The sequence below is a fragment of the Rhipicephalus microplus genome, chromosome X (assembly GCF_043290135.1).
Source record: "Rhipicephalus microplus isolate Deutch F79 chromosome X, USDA_Rmic, whole genome shotgun sequence".
Classification (NCBI taxonomy): Eukaryota; Metazoa; Arthropoda; class Arachnida; order Ixodida; family Ixodidae; genus Rhipicephalus; species Rhipicephalus microplus.
This window is the reverse complement of record NC_134710.1, coordinates 22,828,698-22,849,592: the sequence shown is the minus strand read 5'-3', so window position 1 is coordinate 22,849,592 and position 20,895 is coordinate 22,828,698. Positions and strand designations below refer to the sequence as shown.

Below are 20,895 nucleotides of genomic sequence, written 5' to 3'. Positions count from 1 at the left end.
TTTTATAACTCACGATGAGGCCAACTGCAAAGTGTCTAGTGTGATGAGGCACCTAAGGCTATCGCCTTAATATCACTGAACGCACTCACCGTACCAGCATCTCCAAAATCTGAAGCTTTTTCAAATAGCAGAATCGAAGTACAAAAGTGAGAGCTACTTTCCATTTCAAAAGACATGGTATTGCCGGGGATTTCTAAAATGCGCCATGTGATTTTGACGACCCGCAAAAGTTTATTATCTTTGGCTTTGAAATGCAAAGTAAATAAAGAATCCTCAATCATCTTACACTATTCACCTTTGTCGATGGTATGACGGACGCCAACTGCGATAAGTTATGAATGTGATTGCTTTATTGTGACTGCGATAATTAAAAGAAAATATCGCCACCCAAGCACTGCGTACAAACGGTTAACCAGCGAAACCGGAAACGTGCGGCCCCGTTGTTGAGCAGTGGTTGCAACCCGGCGCAACACGGAAGCCCTTCACAATTATATGTTACATTTTCGTGCTTCTTAATGAGGTTTGACACACGTTCGACTTGGGTTTACCACAGTGTCTGTTTCACACGACACGCATTGTGCCTGACATGATGATGGTGATCGAGGAGTGTGATGAGCGGTTAAATGCGTTTCGCAATGCGTGGTGGTTGCCCACGAACCAAAGGTGGTCAAAGACGTCACAGACAAAGCCGATGTGCCGCGGAAAAAAACTCTTGCCGAAAGCGAGCGTTCGCCCCGTCAACCGCGCTCCCGAAATCATCACGTTAACGCCGCAACGGCGTGGCACGCGTTGGACATCATGAGCTAACTCGTCGGCGTGGTTTGCATGATTCGCCCGCCATCAGCGCATGCATTCCCGCGCGCTGTAGCGCTGCTTGTAATGCTGTCGGATCATTGGTACGCACTTTGCCAGCCGAGGTTGCCAGGTTTGACTGCTTTACGCCAGATTGGCTGCTTTTAAAAGACCGCGGTGACAAAAAAAAACAGTGGCTGTACTTGGCTATGTTTTGGCTATTATTCTGGCACTGGAATCAGCAGATAATATACTCTAAAACCAAGCGCAATTATAAAAGAGTATCAAACACCTTCATCGTCCATTCACATCACGTAATACCAAGCTTGATATATATATGTGAAGCTCTAGGGAAATCGCCGCGAGCGCATCATGAGCGTGTCATGTAGTCATGTTCTTACTTGGAACGCATGTCATGATTATTATGTTTGCACGTGTTAATTATCTTCGTCATACTTTCGCGCCACGTAATACCAAATTTGGTATAGGTTAAGCTAGCGAAACGACCGCTAACGAACCATCGCCGGTAATCATGACTTACATGACATGTATGTCATGATTTCCGTGTTAGGGCCTGTCACTAATGTTCGCCATACCGTCATGTCATGCCGTACCAGTCTTGCAACGTGTCGTGTCAACAAAACCACCGCAAGGGCAGCAAGATCATGACATTTAAATCATGAGATTAACAACATACATGTTCATGCTATAGTATGACTAGTCACTTATGCTTGTCATACAGTCATGTTAAGCCATACCGATTTCGGTATATATCCCATCATTGAAACGGCCAGGAGAGCTAAAAGTCGTAGGTGGATAGATAGATAGATAGATAGATAGATAGATAGATAGATAGATAGATAGATAGATAGATAGATAGATAGATAGATAGATAGATAGATAGATAGATAGATAGATAGATACCCTCAAAGAAGCCGAAGTTTGCTAAAAAAAGCTTCGCACTTAATGCCGAAATAATTGGCAGGCATTGTTTTTCAAAGCTAGAAAATGTAGAGCGTGATGACTTATACCATTTATTTGTGTTCAAGTCTGTCAAAAGTTCACCTTTAAATTTGTGTTAATGCCTTTATTGGGCCCTAGGTGTGATCGCAACTTCACGCGATGTTCGGTGGTGGGGAGCTGGAGAGATATATTTTCGATGCGTCCACTGTCTATTTCATCCGCCGCTAATTGACTGAAGCTTGGCGAGTAGTGCTTCCTATGTTCCCGGTTCTTCCGCGCGGTCATGTTAACGTTAGAAAATTTTCAGAGAATTCTCATTTTTGTCTATCGACACAAATGAGTAGGACGGAACGCTTTTCATGGCAAGGATTGCACCGCTCAGAGGTTCGCTATTGGACGCACATTTCGGAGGTCGTGCATTAAACGCAGCCATCCACCTATTTGTTTGATATGTGGGTTTTAACGTCCCAAAACAACCATAAGAGTTTGAGAAACGCCGTAGTGGAGGGCTCTGGATTGCTGCCGCCCACTTGAGCATCTTGAATGTCGGTATATGCGCATTTCCTGCATAGGGATCGTTCTGAAGCATGTGAACAGATTCATATGCAAGTTCGGATTTTTCAAGTTTGTTTAAGGGTCCTATGATTGTACACTTCGTATTCTTGCTTTCTCTTTCCGCTGGGAAGTGTGCTGGCAGTTTCGGTGTGTTGACGTGGTCTGGAGTGCTATGACGTCACGACTCACTGGTTTTTCGAGTAAGTGAATGCGCTCCTTCCAAGTGGACATGTACTCAAGTTGGGCGCATAGAAAATAGTTTCCTTTGTTGCCATTTCCGTGAACGATAAACGTGAGTCAGAATGAGCCTTACGTAATTAAGGAGGCTTATTTGATTTTGCGGCGCTATCGAGTTTACATATTGATCCAATTCAAGTTGTTCACATACCGTTATATATCAGTTCTACCAGACGGAATGGTGCTCGCATACATTGCGCCCGTACTTTGCAAAAATGATTGACAGCACAGCTATTTTTCGTTGCTCTTCCCACATGTGACTGTCATAAAAGCTTCTACGAACCCCGTGCAGGTATTTCTAGTCTTCTTGTGACGTTTAACTCAGTACAAAACAGCTACTCTGGTGCTCGGCATGCTTCAGTGGCAAGAAAGTTTCCGCAAGTGGTTTCTTTTCCGAGTTGGATTAGCCTGTGAAATGCATGGTGACGCGTCACCGCGTGTGAAGTGCATAAATCAACAGTGTTCCGATGCAGCGTACTCCTACACTTGCTATGGAACAACAACAGCAACAACAAAACAAACAAACAAACAAACAAACAAACAAAAAGAAGACCTGCACCCAGTGCCACAGAAAGGAAACGACGTCGACTAAAAAATCTCGTGACAGTGAACGTTTCAGTATACGGAAAAGCATGCCAGCGTGAAGCTCAACACCTTCGAGAGTTCGAAGCGTGTGCACTAGTGAAATCTGTGTACATCGGAAATTTGTGAAGCTGAGTGCATCGCAACCAAAGTCGCTGTCAAAACAGTATAGAGTGCTGAATCAAAATGATCTTATACCTCCACCAAAGCTTCGCCAGCAGGACACCAAGGGCCAGTGCACTGCTCCCCAAGCAAACCTACGAGAAAACCACCGGCTCGCAAAATATTTGCCGATGGAGGCGAAATGCTACACTCTTAAAAAAAGGCAGTGCTACTTTCTAGGTTTGAGGTAGTAATTTGTTGTCACAACATTCACTACCAAGTAGTTACTGCAGGTAGTAGACCACAGACATTTACTGCCTCTGGTTGCTTCTAAGGTAGTAAACGTTTGCGGTCTACTCCTGCAGTTACTACTTAGGTAGTTAATGTTGTGACAACAATTTACTACTTTAAAAGTTAGTAAGTACCACTGCCTTTTTTTAAGAGTTTAGAGGCAGGTGCACTGCGATTTAAGTGCACAACAAGAAACACCGGTCGGTCAAAATTTCGAGTCCCTCCTCTACAGCATCCCTCATAATCAGATCATTGGTCTGATTATGACCAAAGCCCCAACAATTATTATTAAAGTGTGTGCCTTTCGCTGCAGTGGATGACGAGTCTGGTGTTAGGTGAATTATGTTAACTACCACCAGGGCGTGCTCATTGCCTAATTAAAAGCGGCTATTGTTGACAGTTGGTGTAGATATCGAACAATAAAAGCGGTTTTAAAATAAGAGAACAGGACGAAAGAGGCGTTGGGACTCGGAGCAATAGAGGTGTGTGCAACACCAAGCGACTACAGCGCTGTGTACTCACCGAGCCAACGAGGTCAGCAAGTCGCTGATATGTCACTGCGTGGTTTTATACACAAAGGGTTTGCGCATGGTCCAGCCAAAGCGCAGCTTGCATTGTGAAAAAAAAAAAAAGGTACAGTTAGCTACTTTGATTGGAAAAAGAGCTGTCTAGCGGAGCATGCACACGGAAAGATGTCATCGCCGGGAGGAGCGCAAAGCTTCCCTGCGACCGGCAAAGCCCCTTCGCGACTACACTGCGCGATTTTATTATATAGGCTGCAAGTGCTCTGAAAACAAGAACATTGAAATGACGACAAATGCAAAAGCCGATAGTACCACACACAAACTAACGTATTTTCATGGCGCCACATGTTTTACGATAAGGGTAAAAAACACATAGTCGACAAAACAAGTACGCCGCTTTTCCACTTTTATTCACTTGTTAGGTAAAGCTGCCGAGTATGGTGCATGAATTTTTTACAGTAATAATGTAAAAATCTACAAAAACCTGCTAGATTCAGTTTTATCCGACGGCTGGATCCTTGTTAGGCATGATTATATACAACCAGTATTGATACACCAGCACATAGCCCAGCATGCAATTGGCTTGTGTAGCAATGCATGATCATTACACACTGCAGCATGCTGGGCGTCAAGCTGTCCTTATTAACATGCACTGAAAAAGCTATAAATATAAAGTAGAGTATCATCACGGTCAATATTTCGTTATCACACACAAAAAAAAAAACTTTCAAGCGAGCTCATGCTCGATGTTCTGGAGTCGGAATGTTGAGGCCTGCAGACACACAACTTTCCTCAGTTTTTGTTTCTCGCTGAAGGATACGCTAAAACGATAACTACTGCACGTGAGGCATAACTATGTGGAAAAAGTTTTACAGTGCGAATGAAGGATTTTCGTGGATGGTCCTCTCGGGCCTTGGTAATATCGCGGATGTTGATGAGCACGCACACAGATTAGTGCATTTTCTTACGTGTAGGGGTTAGCCAGAGATTTTCCTCTGGCTGCACAGACAAAAGTAAATTACGCTTTTCACGACAATTAACTCATTTAACCCACTTATATTGGCCAAAGATCTGCATGACTACACCATAACGCAGCAGAAATTTACTCTATCTTTCTATTAGCAAGTTCATTTGTGGGGATAGTCAAATTGATTACATATCCACTCAACATGAGAGGCCAATGTTATCTGCATTCTTTCCGCGAAGTTTGAATGCAGACCATCGGAATTAGTATGCCTTAAAACTTCTTAGCGACAACTTTTTCTTATACGTCCGCAACGCGATGTAACGACGATTCAACTTGTAAAAATGAAATCAATGTACTACAAAAGTCAGTCATCTTCTGCGAAATCGAGGCGTGATAGCATAAAACTGCTTGTAACAGGAATTAGTCGCTGACGCATATTGTTCAGAAAGCATGGCAAAACACAGGGTGGCTGAACAGACCTCGCAAATATAGCTCAAAACTGAATAATAGCCTTATGTCAGCACATATATAGCAACATTTACACAAGAATCAGTAAGGCGAGTATAGGCAACGTAAGCGACTGATCAACGGGTCTCGAAAAAAATCTTTCTTCGTGAGTACCTCTGCCTGCAAGAAGTGGCAGTGTACTTAATGACATCGAGTAATCAGAAATGTGACAATCGATTTCTGCAAAATGCCTTTGCCTTCTTGCTTATGGTGTTTTATAGCTCATCACGCAGACATCTAACCGGAAAAGCCCTGGCAGAAGACCTTTACGCATAACCAGGCCGCTGCGCACGAAGCTGGTTTTATGGGCAAAAATTTACTAATTTGCACGCTGAATTTAATGTATCTAAGAATATGCAGAGCGTCTAAAGTTAAATTGTATGCACAGAGTTTAATTGGTGAGGAAAATGACGAATCGGAAAGTTATACAAGTCTCGTGGAGTAGAGAGACTCCAAGGTCTATAGCTTTATGTCTACCCGCAACGACAATGTACTGACTTAATATCCACTAGGGAGGTACAATAACTTCGTGGGATAAGGCTGCTAATTAGGACCGCGTCTGAGTGCTTTCAGCAAACGGAGGTTCAATGTTTTTCGATGATGATCGAAGTTAGAGTTTCATAACGCGATAAAATGCAAAATCAAAGAGAATTGAAAAGAAAGAGAGAAAATCTGCGCAAACCATCGTTTTTAATGGCCGTTGCTTGGTGAGAGCTTTTCTGCAATTTTACTTTTTTTTTCTTATACGTCACGCCACAGGGCTTATCCCAGAAGTAATAAGTCCCAACTGGTGCACCTTCGCGGAAGCCGATCGCGAAGAATAAAAGGAATGGGGTATGAAGGCCACTGCAAATACAATATACAAGTATACAATGCTGTATTTGACGTGGCCTTCACACCCCATTCTTTTTATTATTCGTGATTGGCTTGCACGAAGATGCACAAGTTGTACTTTACGTGAACTTTATTAGACACATTTAAAGGGTAAGGAGTAACCAGCCCCTATCGGCGGCCAAAATCTTCTTACATTACATCAATTTAAAAAAAAGAAGGGGGTATGAAGGCTATTGTAACGAAACACGTCCGTTGAGATTTGTGCTGACTTTCTCAGCAACGCGGGAATTTTCATAGGAGTGATACGTTGGTTTAGCACTCATGCTAGGTTACGTAAACTTTTGTAAAACAATGTTGGTGCCCCATTTGAACCGGTGGTGACAGGAGAATAATATCACTGCTACAGTGTTTTTCTGACAAAGCCGCCGCTTCGTTACAAAAACAAAAGTGACCACATGAGATTAGATGCAAGTTTCGCAAGAATTCGCGAATTCTGACAATAGGACTATCGCACTATAGCCACAATAAACCTATACGTACTACGTCCGCTGGTAATAATGCTTGCGCACACTATCGCTGAAATATAAACTTACACAGTGATACAGCCATTTAAAGCAAACTACCGCCGCTCTGTCGGGGCATCGAACAGCTGACGAACACAAAGGCAAATCCAGGAAGTTTTGCGCGTGTTGCCACCTCAATGCACTGAAGTGCTTCCTGCGAGCCTTTTTTTTTGTGTGTGTGTGGATAGTTCACAAAACGTAACCTAAAAGAAATGCTGACTGCGATATTTTATGCTACATATATTGTTTCCTTCGGTTAAATAGAGGGTTGATACCTCAGGAATCAAAGAAGAATAATGTAGTGTCTCAGAGCCACCTGAATGTAGTATAATGTACAGATTCGTAAAAACTATGATAGGCATATCTAGAAAACGACTTTTTATTTTTCATTCGAAACTTGCATCTTCCTCTTTCTGCCGTTTTTTTTCGGATTTTTCTTCAATCCCTCTCGGTCTTGTTCTTTAAGCGCATACTCCATCATTATGTCTTCGCCGAAAACGAGATTCCGCGAGAGTGGTAAATTGGGGTGTTACGACACTCTCCCCGGCTTGCTCGGTCACCTTTTGCTCTTGAGTGAGCCGGAGTGATCGCAAAAACACTGCAATGTATACGGCTCCTACATTACCGCCATCTGGGTCGTGATTCTACGATAGACACCCACGAAACAGTAAACTGAAACTCCCTTCTCAAGGAGACATGCTGCAACGGAAATACGAGAGTTGGATAACGAAGACATAACGTTCTTGTAGAACACACCATGTTTACAGCTCACATGGCTGCATAGGATGGACCCCTCTCGTCGACTTCGACCTCCATCCGGACTTTCTCGACTCGAGGCAACAGTGCTTTGCCGACTGCGGCTTGATGTCACTATCACAAATCTTTTGACTTCCGGATCGTCATAGATGACAGTGTTGCTTGCGACCATAGCGGCAGCGATGAAATGATAGACCACGTTGTTTGTCGCTGCCCTCATTACAGTGCGCACAGACTGCCACTAGCTGCTGTGTTGGTCCACCTAGGCGACATACCCTTGCCAACAGTCTGTGCTTGAATGCCGACACGAACTGCATTCGCACCAAAAATTACGTGAAGCGTTATTGAAATTTTTGCGTCGCAGAGGCCTAGCAAATAATCTATTCTACTCCCACTCTATGTTTTGCTTCTTCACTTTGTTCCATGCGTCTACTGTTCTCCAAGTGTTCCTTCCCATCTTTCTTTTCCTCTCACCCTCCCCCTTGTGTAGAGTATCAAATCGGATGCTAGAAATCTGGTCGACCTCTGTGTTTTTCTCTCATTTTGTTCCCTCTGTACTGAATAAAAACTGTTAGATAACATTACTTAACGTATTCTGATGTATGACAACACCTTTAGATGATTTTAGGTCTCGGTCCTTTATTAGACTCTAAAGGTGAAAAGTCCGAACAAAAAATGATGTCACAACCGTATTAACGAACAGGAATAATTGACCCACACACGAGGACAAAAATATATGAATGAAAACAGGGTCATATGCGCTAAACAATGCTGCAGCTCGGGGACATGAATCAGCACGTGGTATGGCACACTATATGCTAACTTATGCTTCCATACGTCATAGCTAGTGTCTTTCTAGCTGCTACCATTTAGTTTCTTCAATAAAAAGCGAAGCAAGAGTAGTTCCTTCCTTACACACTGGATCGAGTCACCTGGAACATTCGTCTGGGCTGTCTAATGCTGAAGTTTACAGCATGAAACTTGAAGCAGAAAATAAAAGTGGACAAGCGCTATCAGGAGAAGTTATATAGCAAGACAACGTGTGTTTTGAAAGACAAGGGGAAAGTAAATCAATTTTCAGCTTTTGGAGTAACACAGAAGGCTGCGCTCCACGCATGTCTTCTGGCTAATGTATATAGAATGAGTCCGCTGTTTTACGAATGGTTTTCTCTACGTACTTCAATGGCTAAAAATTTCAGAATGGGGACCCTAGAGCTTTGGAGACCCAAGAAATTTGCGAGCCGCCATAGCTCATGCGCAGAACCTAAGCTAGTATTGGTATTGGGTTCTTACGTTCGCAATGAATCGAAACACCCCCCCCCCCCAAAAAAAAAAAAAAAAAAAAAACTAGTGCGGGTCGCCAAGGCGTCTCCCGGCACCAGCGAGGTGACGGGGAGACTCAGCGCGCGCCAGGATGCAGTGTGGCCCACGTAATATATAACACGTATCATTTTCCTATGTGTAGCTTCCGTACGTTTCGCCCAGTGCCATTGAAGATGTGTAAAGTTCTACCATCAATTGATATATGCTTTCCAGAACAGTTCGTGCTTCGAAACGTTATCGCTGCATGTGGAACTTGTATGAGGACTTATTAAATTGTACATAAAAATATGAAACGCAAAGCCACATTTAAACTTTAACGACTTTTGAGTCAGTTACGACATACAGCTAATTATCACAGATGAATCTAAGAAATGGCTCCACAGCACCAAAAGGGCATTCATCTACAAGCTAGTAGAAAATGTCAAGTAGATTTTTCAGGGCCAACTTATGCTAGCCAATTATTCTACTGTGTTTGCCCGTAGCGGCAGCAATGAAATGGTTCGTGGCAAGGAAGTCGACATTCCCAATGTGCCGCAAAGGCTGCTCTCTACTCTTGGTAAGCCAAATAAGAAATGCATGCTCTCAGAGTGGATTACTCTCACCAGAGTGGATTACTCTCACCAGAGTGGATTACTCTGCTTGGGTGAGAGCATTAGGAAAAGTTCATAGCTGTGGACTTTTTGCTTTTTCTGGCACATGGTGTGAGACAGCTGTTTCCTATTATGGAGTATTTAGCAAGTTTATACCTTGTGATCCCACCGCACATGGTAGATATATAGTGAGCAAGACGATTCAGCTTTGAATCTTATCAAGACACAACTGAGAATTCGCCTTGAAGAGGTCATTGAACTGCCTCATTCATATTGTTTGGGGAGGACCTGATGTCGACAGCTGCCCATACGATGACGATGTGGTAGCGTAAAAGTAGACCAAGTTGAAGAATCAGCGGCTGCAAGTGTAGTACGTACAAAGTGCAAAAATTGAGTGTCCTGTCTGTATTTTGTGGTGTTGCTTGAACACGATTGTGCCCATACGACGTGACGTATGTCTCTCTCCTATCAGTAATTTCAGTGGCGTAAATTGTAGTACGTAGCGTATTACCGAAGTGTGGGTAGAATTGGAGACTTTTTTATGCTATGCAAATCTGGCTGGTGCACTGGCAACACAAACCAACGTTCATTTTACAACCTGGCAACTGGCTCCCTTTGGAGGCAGCGATCAGTGAGTGCAGCGCAGGCAGTGCACATCGAGAGGTGCCACGGGTGACAGTAATAATGGTACCTGGAGGGATTCTCAAAGACATTTCTCCATGCATCAATTAGCGGCATTTTCTGTAGACGACCCTGCAGGTATTTTATACGAGCAAAAAGGCTGTAGACAATTGATGCCTAATGGCCTGAAGAACGCCCTGTTCCCACACTTAGCACATGGTTTGATTATTGTGCACACTGTTCCCGTTTCTTTGCATATGCGTCCAACAGGACCACGCATGACACAAATAGAGTCCCGTGAACGAGTCCTAAAAGGATAACACTATTCAAGCACCCATGTTTTATTCGTGAGTTGTGTAGACTAAAGTACAGACAGACTAATGTAGTAAGAACGGTAGTGATAACGGCACGCAGTCTGAAGTTAGTCGACTTGGAAAATTCAAAATACAAGAAAAAAATGCTCACCACGTACTCGATTTTCGCTTGGTCACTTCACCATATTTCACTCGCCCATGACGTCGAAAGGCTGCCCCAATGAAATAAGCTGGAAGCGCCTATGTGGGGATCGCTCGCACCCCATTTTTTCTTATTTTTTTTTTCAAAGTAATGTTGACCTCGTGCCTGACACCTGGCTTGCCAGAACGTGAGCGGCAGCTACTGCGTCGAAGTGAGGTAGTTTCTGCAAGATACTGAGTCCCTCCCTCCTCTTATTCTGAGAAAGGAACTTGTGGAACAACCAGGAAAGCGAAGTATTGTTGACCCTTCGCGCGTTGTTCAGTGAGCCGCCCGACGAACAACAATGGTGTATGGCACTTCTTAAACAGCGCACGGGTGCAAAGAGACGGCTCGCAAACTCCCGAAAGCAAGAAAAGGGACGAAAGAGAGAGAGGGGGGGGTCTTTTGTATGGATACCCGACACGCGCTGTACCACGCAAACCAAAAATACAGTGGCGAAATGGCAGCCAGCATCTCTGTTGGGCTTTGTAGTCACAGTGACCTATTTTTTATTGTTGTTGTGGCCAAGGTTCGATGAAAAAACACATAGAATATTATGAAACAGCTTAGTAACACGAGTTTTAATTAGTGTTCTAGTACACTGTAGTTTTGATCCTACACTAAGATCGCTTCTAACTTTACATTTATCCAATCATATGGCGGCAACCTGCCGGCGTAATTTCCTCCCGCAAAGTTCTTGCGAGTGCCAGTACGTGGTGATGTGGTCGGCAGCGATGTAGCCACTTTATTGTGGGATTAAAATACTGAATCATTCGGTATCGGCGTTTAGACCAATGCTAAAATCATCTCCAGCTATAGGTCCATGCAAACCATAAATAAAAAAAAGGTGCTTCAATAGTGTTGGAGGGCTCCTTCAAGGTGGACGTACAACAAAGTAAGCATAGTGATTAGGCTGCGCGTAAAGCTTTTCTTAACTCCGCGCAATAGATATTGAATGATGTACGTTATACACTGAATTAGACCGGCCGGTTTCATTGATGAAGGGGCCTTTCAGTGGCCCTGAGAAAACTTAAGAATGATATTGTTTCGGAAGTGCTGTTGATAAGGCAAGGCAGCGCTTTCTAGTGTGCTATGAACGAAGTGGTGGTGAAGAGTGGTATGGAATATGCCGTTAAGTGGAAGCGACATGACAGTTACTTTGAGCAAATGGGACTTGTTCGGAAGTATTTTCAACGTGTGCTAGCCTGTTTGCGGTGATTATTTAGGAGAAAATTGTAACACTCTCCCGGATTGTACAGGGCACATGAGGGTCACCAGTGCTGAAACGCTGTATTCTTTCGAAGGCTCGTCCGGAGAGTTACCCCTACTAGAAGACTATCGAAATGAAAGCAATAGTAAAGAAAGCAGGTATACAATTACGAAAAAGCTGATACACAGTAGTAAAGCTTGATGAGCACCAATATTTGCGTTAAATGTAGAGTTTTGGCCAATCAGGATTCAAAGAGTTTGTCCCCGTTGGCCATTACACAACTATCATCATTTGATCATATACACGAGCCTTCCTTACAAGCTCCACAGCCTAGAGAGGCGCGTCATGCAAGAAACATAAAAAGAGGTTCCTGCCAAGCATCACTCTATCAGTAACGACGCTTAATTACTACAAAATGTAAAAACTGCCTTTGTACTACAATATCAAGGCGAAAAGTTCTTATCATGACTATCTCCAATAGTCAAATCGCTTCAAAGATTTGCTCCGACAGTGAGCACTCAAGCCAAATCCTTGCTGCTCGCTTGTACGTCTGTACACTATACCCCATTCTAAGGGCATATCAGTCACAGCTACATACAGTAACCAGTCATCAGTGTCAGACCATTGGTGTAGTTGAGGACCAGTTACGCAAACACCCCTCAACAATGATCTGAGGTCATCTGCAGGTTTGGCAGGCACTCAACCATCTCTCTTCAGGTAAGTATGTGGACAGGGCGTTAAACTCACCAAGTTCCACACTTCTTGAGACTCAGCATTGATATCAAACGTGTGCTGCGCGGACTTCGTGCGTGAATATTTTTAGAGGTAAGATGGGCTTTGTCAGTGCAGCCGGACCTTAAAAGTAGAGTGAAAAATCGTTCACAGCCTTTTTGTACTGGCATAGGCCACGGGTTCATTCACAATGACGTTTGTGGACAGGGCAGCCGCGTTGCCATTTAGAGCGCCTCGAAGGTAACAATTGAAAGAAATATACGCACTATTTGAGTCTCCCAAAGAATTTGGATCTCGTATACAGGCGCTGCAAACTAAAAGGAGAGTTCATGCAATGATTTTGGCGATGGAAGCGTTGAACGTGCCGTAGGTGTTACAGCTACGTTATCAGTGTCGCCAGGCCGTGTAAGCAAGGTACTCTTCGACGAAGAACACTTCTCTCCGCTGCATACGTGAATCGCCTGCGCAGGCCGACAGCGCAAAACCGATTCCGCAAACGTCAGTGTGAATGACGATTTAGGCCACAGGTGGATCGGATGATTTGCGTGCTGCAAACGAGGTGCTTGGCAACGTTTGAGTGGCTGATGGCGACTGGTAGCTTGCCAGAGACTCAGCATCCTGCAATGACTCGGCATCCGGCAAACATTCGCAGTGTTGTTTCACTTGAGCACAAGGGCTAACTCCTTGGAGATCCTCTGTTGAGGGCTCTAAGAAGGTGACAGTCTTGGCACCGTCAGCCTCGGAGCGCAAAACGCACAGCATCACCACCTTACTGGAACGGGACTCGTCCTCTTGCAGGCGCTCAGGCGCAAATGAGCGGTTTTCCGTGAAAAGTGACTTGCATAGCTCTACGGCCGCGGAGCTGGAACCGAGGCGTGATCGTGACGTAAGCTGCCCCAGAAAGGATCCACGTTCTTCGCGTGAGCGTTCGGCGGCGCGGCGACCGGCCAGTGCGTACAGCGCCACGAAGAGCAGACCGAGCAGGCCTAGGCCCAACAAAACTAGGCCATCATCACGCACATAGCGTGGCGTGCGCTCCGCCAGCACGGAGCCGGCGCCTAGCAGGCCGGCGCAGAAGACCACCGACGTCGCGTAGATGCAACAGCAGCCGAGCCGCGTCGATCGCACAACGCTCTCCCAGCTCACGAAGACCAGGCCGCAGCAACCGCCGAGGGCGAAAAGCACGGCACCCAGGAAGACCTGCGAGACGGAATGATTAAACGACGCGTACGCACATTTCCGAACCTGTAGCACAACACAACCATAGGCGAAATAAGCAAAACACTTGGCCAAGTCAGCTCTGCTCCCTTTGTTTAACAGCAAGGGTGGAGAAACTGAAAACTCGCGACACGCGCTCTCTTCTTACCGACCGCTTCTGCTTTGATCTCAGAACACGTGCGCTGAAGCGACGGGTAAACGAACACGTGCAGACAAAAATAAAGATAGAAAATAAAGAGAGAAAAGGGTAAGAACGACAACATTAGGATTGAAATAGACAAAAACAAGTAGAGAGAAAAAGGCATCAGTAGAAACAGGCACAAAAAAGGCATAGAGAGAAAAAAAGCAAAAAAAAAAGAAATAAAAGAAAATAGACAGGAAAAAATAAAGAGAAAGAGAAACAAGAAAATGAGAAAGCAAAAATAAATGGATAAATACAGCGACGTTACGAATTTGTAAACTTTAGGCTTAATTTTTAAAGAAAACTTTGTACTCATTGGTAACTTTTGTAGTAAATTACAGGCCTCAAATCCAGAAATCTTTCACTCTGCAAAACAATAAAAATTGGGGGTATATTTACTTCACCTTTAAGACTTGAACGTGATAGCGATACCCTGCACCTAGTGCGTACTAAGTTCAAAATGGCTTGTGTCACTGAAACCTACGTCTGCATTATGTGTAACGAGTAGCATGGTTTAAACGATGGACAATTTCGCGCGTGAATTTGTTTCGGACTTGCTATGTACCCATCAGGTGGTCTTAAGGGAAAATGTGCTGTAACGAGTGTGCCTTTTGTATAGTGGGTGACTCGTTTTGAACCATGAATTCATAGTAATCGCATGCTCTAACTCATGATGGTAATGTGCGCTTGTGCCACGCATTAGCACTTCAATATTACATGTTGCATTGTGAAGCATGTATACAGGCCCGCGCGTGTGTTCGGTAAAGCATGCAAGTTACTTTCACTGCGTTTTAAACCAGACGAAGTTATCTTCACTTTACTCCCAAGCAGACGCACGGCTCTGTGGTAGAACACATACTTGCCTCACAAACGAGCCGGGTTCAATTTTTCTCAGACCCTAAAGTTTTTAGTATTTATTTTATTTCAATCATTGTCGATTTTTCGCACACAACCAATGACGCCGACACCGACGCCGACGCCGGAATTTCTACGAAACTAGCTCTCTAATGCTATCACGTCAAGAATTAAAAAAATAAAGGGTCCCTTTTGCATTCGCCGAAGATGACTCTGCTTTTTCTTCACAGTACTTACCTCGCCACCACGTGAAAGTTTCCTGCCCCTCACGTTGTTAGGACCACCTCAGTGATCAGCCCCACTTTTGGCCAACCTACGATGTCATTGTAATGAAATCGTCATGTGACGTCTTCATGTTGTCATAATGACATTACAAATTTAAGCAATGTGTGCAACAATCATTTTAAGCAACAATAATTTTTTTGGCATCGCTCATCTTGTCCCCGACGTCAGGTCATGCCGACGGTCAATATTCGTGCTTGATGAGGTACCTAATACCTACCCCTTAATAGATTAAGTTCTTTGAACTGAATGTGTAGCACTTCAGTTTGGTATATACCGGCTGTTCAAAATTAAGATTGATTGATTGATTGATTAGTGGGGTTTAACGTCCCAAAACCACTATATGATTATGAGAGACGCCGTAGTGGAGGGCTCCGGAAATTTCGACCACCTGGGGTTCTTTAACGTGCACTCAAATCTGAGCACACGGGCCTACAACATTTCCGCCTCCATCGGAAATGCAGCCGCCGCAGCCGGGATTCGAACCCGCGACCTACGGGTCAGCAGCCGATGTTCAAAATTAAGCTTTTTGTTTTTCTTAAATTTCAGCCCTGGTAGGTACGTGCGACCTTTGCAGATAAGTATATGTATCCAGAAGGACACAAAGTGAGGCAGTAATTATAACTGGACGTCCACCTTCCAAATGACTAACTATGCACCCAATCTGAATTAACCTGGCCTCCTCCCTTGTTGATATTAGGCCTTTCCCCAACTTAGAGAAATAGGAACATTTTGACCATGGGATGGTTTGCTGAAAAAGATCAATGTCTCTTGCACAAACTTTACAAAAAGTAACAGAAGACAGCGATGAAAGACGTACAAAAGAAATCAGCGAGAACTGATAACTGCTTAATACATGTTTATCAGCTGTTTTCAGTTCCTTTTTGTAAAGTTTGCAAAAAAACTTTCATTATGGAGATAAAACTCATGCAACTGAACGTATAACATTCTCAAACCACTCACCGATCAAAATTTAGACATCGTATTGCAGTGGTGCACTGAGTGTGCAACAGACACACAGCCACGAGAATTTTTGCAATGGTGCCGTAATAGCGGAGTTAGGCGCGTTTCATGATACAAAAGTACCTCTCGCTCGTTTCGCTCTTGGGTTGGTCGGCTCTTGGTTGAGTGCTGTGAGAGGGGTAAGAACAGCGAGCACGTGGCCAGACAGTGAGCCCGACCAACAGGCTCTCTCAGCTGCTGACTGGATGACCATTGTGACGTCATGACCGAAACGTCCAGAGCTTGGAATTTGTGGCGCGGCACGTACAACGCTGCGCTGATGATCATGACGGCGTTTTCAACTCACCTCACGTGTTCACTTGGAAGGTTAAAAAAATTATCGGGATTGGTATAGAGGCCCCTAAAGTGTTCCTGTGACCTACCCTAACTTTATTACTCGTCAATAAACAAGAAAACGTCTGTAAAGTACGCATGGTCACAGTGCGTTTTACGGCGTAAATACCTGTGTGGGTGTGGGCGGCGCCCAGAGCGCGAGCACGGCCACGGCGGCGCCGAACAGCGCCAACATGAAGAGTAGGTAAAGGCCCCGGCAGAAGCGACTGCAGAAGCCACCAAGAGTGCGTTCAGATCTCTGCAGAGAAGGCTGCTCGGATGCCTCAACGTCGTCCATGCGGCCAGATGCGGCCGCAGCCAGCGTCTTTCAAGAGCCGGCCGCCGCTGCTGCCACTGGCCGATCCCGGACGAACTCACCTGGGCAAGGCGATGCATGCTGCGCTAAAGAAACTCAAGATATTGCCCAAAAACAAAGAAACGCCGTAAATACCGATAGCAACTCCACAGCTTCGCTTAAACTTATACCTTTTACGCTTCATAAACAATGCTCGACAGTGCGGTGTTTCACAAGAATGTCTTACCTTATTCAGTAACCTTGGGCGCCTATAATGGTCGAACAGTTTGCCCTCACTACACGGTATTTTAGCCTCCAGGTCAGGCGTTGGTCCCACGTTCGATCTCAGGTCATGAGAGTTTTTCTCCAATTGTGCGCATTTATTTAGCAAGGAGTCCGTAAGTATTTCGTTCATATTGACTTGTTCTGCTACGGTCTTGGAAGACCAGGAGGACCAGAAGTGCTGTAAAGGTGCATCTCTTGTGGTCAAGCGCGGCAATAGTGCTGTATGTTCTCGCGCACAAGCCCGCAGCATTCATACTGCGTCGGTGACCTTGAAGCAGGTTGCTCGTGACATTAAATATGACACGCTCTTATCAGCCACCATGTGGAGCAATAGTAATGTAAGAAGCTCTGGGTCTGACGTCATGCATAAGGCGTTCGTAGGTGAGACCACATTTTAGAACATGCCAGCTGTCCCGACACAATATTAACGATGATTGATTGATTGATATGTGGGGTTTAACGTCCCAAAACCACTCTATGATTATGAGAGACGCCGTAGTGGAGGGCTCCGGAAATTTAGACCACCTGGGATTCTTTAACGTGCACCCAAATCTGAGCACACGGGCCTACAACATTTCCGCCTCCATCGGAAATGCAGCCGCCGCAGCCGGGATTCGAACCCGCGCCCTGCGGGTCAAAATGGTTGATTGGGCGAGTTGGTGATACATGACTAATTATGAAATGGAAGCGCACAACGTAGAAGCAGACGGAAAGACAGGGACAAGCGCTAACTACCAACTGAAAGTTTATTCGGAAAAAATATGAAATATATACTAAAAGATGATACAGTGTCAAGGCACATACGATTTTTGGTCTGTGCTTTGGTGTTATCGTATGTGCCTTGACACTGTATCATCTTTTAGTATATATTTCATATTTTTTCCGAATAAACTTTCAGTTGGTAGTTAGCGCTTGTCCCTGTCTTTCCGTCTGCTTCTACGTTGTGCGCTTCCATTTCATAATTAGTCCTGCGGGTCAGCAGCCGAGTACCTTAGTCGCTAGACCACCGCGGCGGGGCCAATATGAACGAGTACGTGAAACCTACAGTTTATGTACGTTCGAAGTCCGCCGGCGCCATGACTACAAGGGGCTGTTGATAACAGACCCAACAAGAGTATATATACATGTACCCATTTCATCAGCATCCCCATCAACGACCTTAGATTTATGACCCTTGCAGGACGGAGTACAAGTCCCGACCATCAGTGCATGCGGGGAGCAGATTCTGCTCCGAAAACAAGGACAACCTACAAGATATTTTTGCGTATGCACAGAAACGGTGCTTGAATATAGCTTGCTGAGATGATGGGGAAGGAGCTACAAAAAAGCTTCTTTCGCTTTTGGTCGGGAACGTGATTAATGGTTCTATAACGCAGGTCTTATAATTCCCGGAAAAATCAGTTACAGGTCAGGTGGTGCATGCGTTTTAATGACAGCGACGACGCAGCGTAGCGCGTAACGTTTGTATGTCGGCTGCGCTAACAGCAGCTATATGAGATCTCCGAGTCAGTTCAGTCTTTATTTTCTAAAGCAAACATACGAAGCACGCGATCTCCATGAAGTGAATGCGTCAAGAGCTGAAGCACCAACAAGCGAAATCGCGGCAAAAGATACTGTAACTTTTCACATGGAATTAGTCAACTTTGCGATCACGGAAAAAGCGGTATTCTAACATATACCACATTTACAATTACACAGACGTGAGTTCATCACTATTATGAGTGACCAGTCCCCCTCATAGGTGCAGTGACGCAAACTTGGCCATGGGCACTTTTGTAGAACCACCGAGAGAAGCGGTATTGCCAGAACAAAAGTATCCAAAATAAAGAGGAGTCTCTCCACTTTACCGGGAAGGGTGCTTCTCGAGCTTCCTCGCCGCGCCACTAATACATGTGCTTACGTGGTGGTATGGAAAGCGCTGCTAGGTCATTGGCTGCGCACTGATGACGTTTCCCTGACGTCGTGTCACTTGCTGAAGTGGGCGGAGTCACGACTATGGCGTACGCCTTCTTCTACGTATGGCTACAGTGCTATGGCGGAGATGAGTGGCGTGGCCATGCGAAAATTTAAAACCAGCTGAAAATGATGTTCCAACCCCAGTAACGGCACGTATTCGCGAAATTCATATGGAAGCATGTTTCCGTAGCACAAGTGCGCATATTTCTCTTCAGCACATTTTTTTGAAACTCGGCGCTGTTTATAGGCCCTTTAAGCCAAGACTGCAGCTTCTGGCCGATGAAGCTGTTAATATTTCGTCATGTCAAGTCTTGATGGGTAGAACACGTTGGCGGGCAAGGTGGCTGAGTGCCGCTGATAGAATGTGTCAGCGCGACTGCGCGAAAACGTAGAATGAAACACACACATAGTTGAATGAAGTGTTCTGTATTTGTATACATCTTCGTGAAGTCACTATTCTAGCTTGCCAGGCATCGCCAAAGTGCTAAGGTTAAGTTTACAAACCAGGAAGTCATCGTAACAAGTCTCGTCATGGGAGGCGTTGAATATACCTTCGCACTTATCTTCCTCATGCAAGAAAGGTTTGAAGATGTATATTTTTTAGAAAGATGTTATTAGTACAGGTAACATTTCCTGACTTATACATAAAATTTAAGAATACGGTAGAATATTTTGAAACTTCCACGAAGGATTGATGCAAACTCCAAAACGTTGTTTGTTATTCTCTACTACCGTGCAAGCAACTGAACTGGCACTTGAGCTGTGAGCTTTCTTAAAGGAAAAAAAAAAAGAACACGTTACCATAATCGTAACTATACAGATTTCCTCACGAAAAAAATTGTCACGCAGGACGACATAATGGCAAACAGAAAGGTGGGGCTAGCGTCAATCCTGTGTACCTATCTGTCCCTGTGTCGTTTTGAGCCGCAATTTTTTTCAAAAAGTCATAAACCAAATAACCCCCATAAAAAACAAATACACAAACAAACAAGTTTCGTAGTACTACACAACCACAGAACTGAATAAATGTCAGAATTGAACATGCTCACACCTTCATCGCAGTGTTTTTATATTCCGTTGCTAATCTGCTCAATCTGCTAATCTGCCCGCTACGCCTCTCTACCATCTACTGACGTAGCCAGTGGGCATATAGATATGTTTCAGTTTATATATATATATATATATATATATATATATATATATATATATATATATATATATGTATATATATATATATATATATATATATATATATAAAGGGAAAGAAGTGTATACGTAAGGGCTCGTGTATATATATATATAAAGGGAAAGAAGTGTATACGTAAGGGCTCGTTTTTCCGTCTTTCAACACAATATTAATGAGATCTAACAGACAGTAATGTCAAGGAATGTACAGGGGAAGTTATTAGAACCAATTGAATGTAAATAAGAAGACAGAAAAGTGGATGAAAAAATAACCAGCCGTGAGCAGGAATCGAACCTGCGAACTTCGAATAACGCGTTCGATGCTCTAACCACTGAGCTACCGCAGCGGCCTTCCCTTCATCCACTTTTTTGGGTTTATATGTGAATTTAGAAGTAGGAGTGACAGTCAGCGCCATCTATAAGCCAAACGACGAGTGTGAAAACACTCTTATGCGCATGTTTGGCGTCACGTAGCACGAGAACCTATTATGAGCGGGCATTAATTGTCCCTCTTATACAACCTAAGAGGGACAAGTAATCAGCTGCCCGCTCATAATAAGTATATATATATATATATATATATATATATATATATATATATGTACATATAGCTATGGGATATGGCACAACGGGAGCGTTGTCAACAAGGATAAATATAT

At 44.2% G+C, this 20,895-nt stretch overlaps 1 protein-coding gene across 1 annotated transcript in view; it reads right to left on the bottom strand.

Annotated features, from left to right (window-relative positions):
* Window positions 1-8,292: 8,292 nt before the first annotated feature.
* LOC142777485 (uncharacterized) overlaps window positions 8,293-20,895 on the bottom strand; it is a 32,877-nt gene continuing 20,274 nt past the window's right edge. Inside the window, exons 2-3 of the mRNA XM_075881953.1 lie at window positions 16,646-16,893; window positions 8,293-13,844 (exon numbers count right to left, since the gene is read on the bottom strand). Of these exons, the coding sequence (XP_075738068.1) occupies window positions 13,161-13,844; window positions 16,646-16,813 (852 nt within the window). The 5' untranslated portion in view covers window positions 16,814-16,893 and the 3' untranslated portion in view covers window positions 8,293-13,160. The remainder of the gene's footprint in view (window positions 13,845-16,645; window positions 16,894-20,895) is intronic.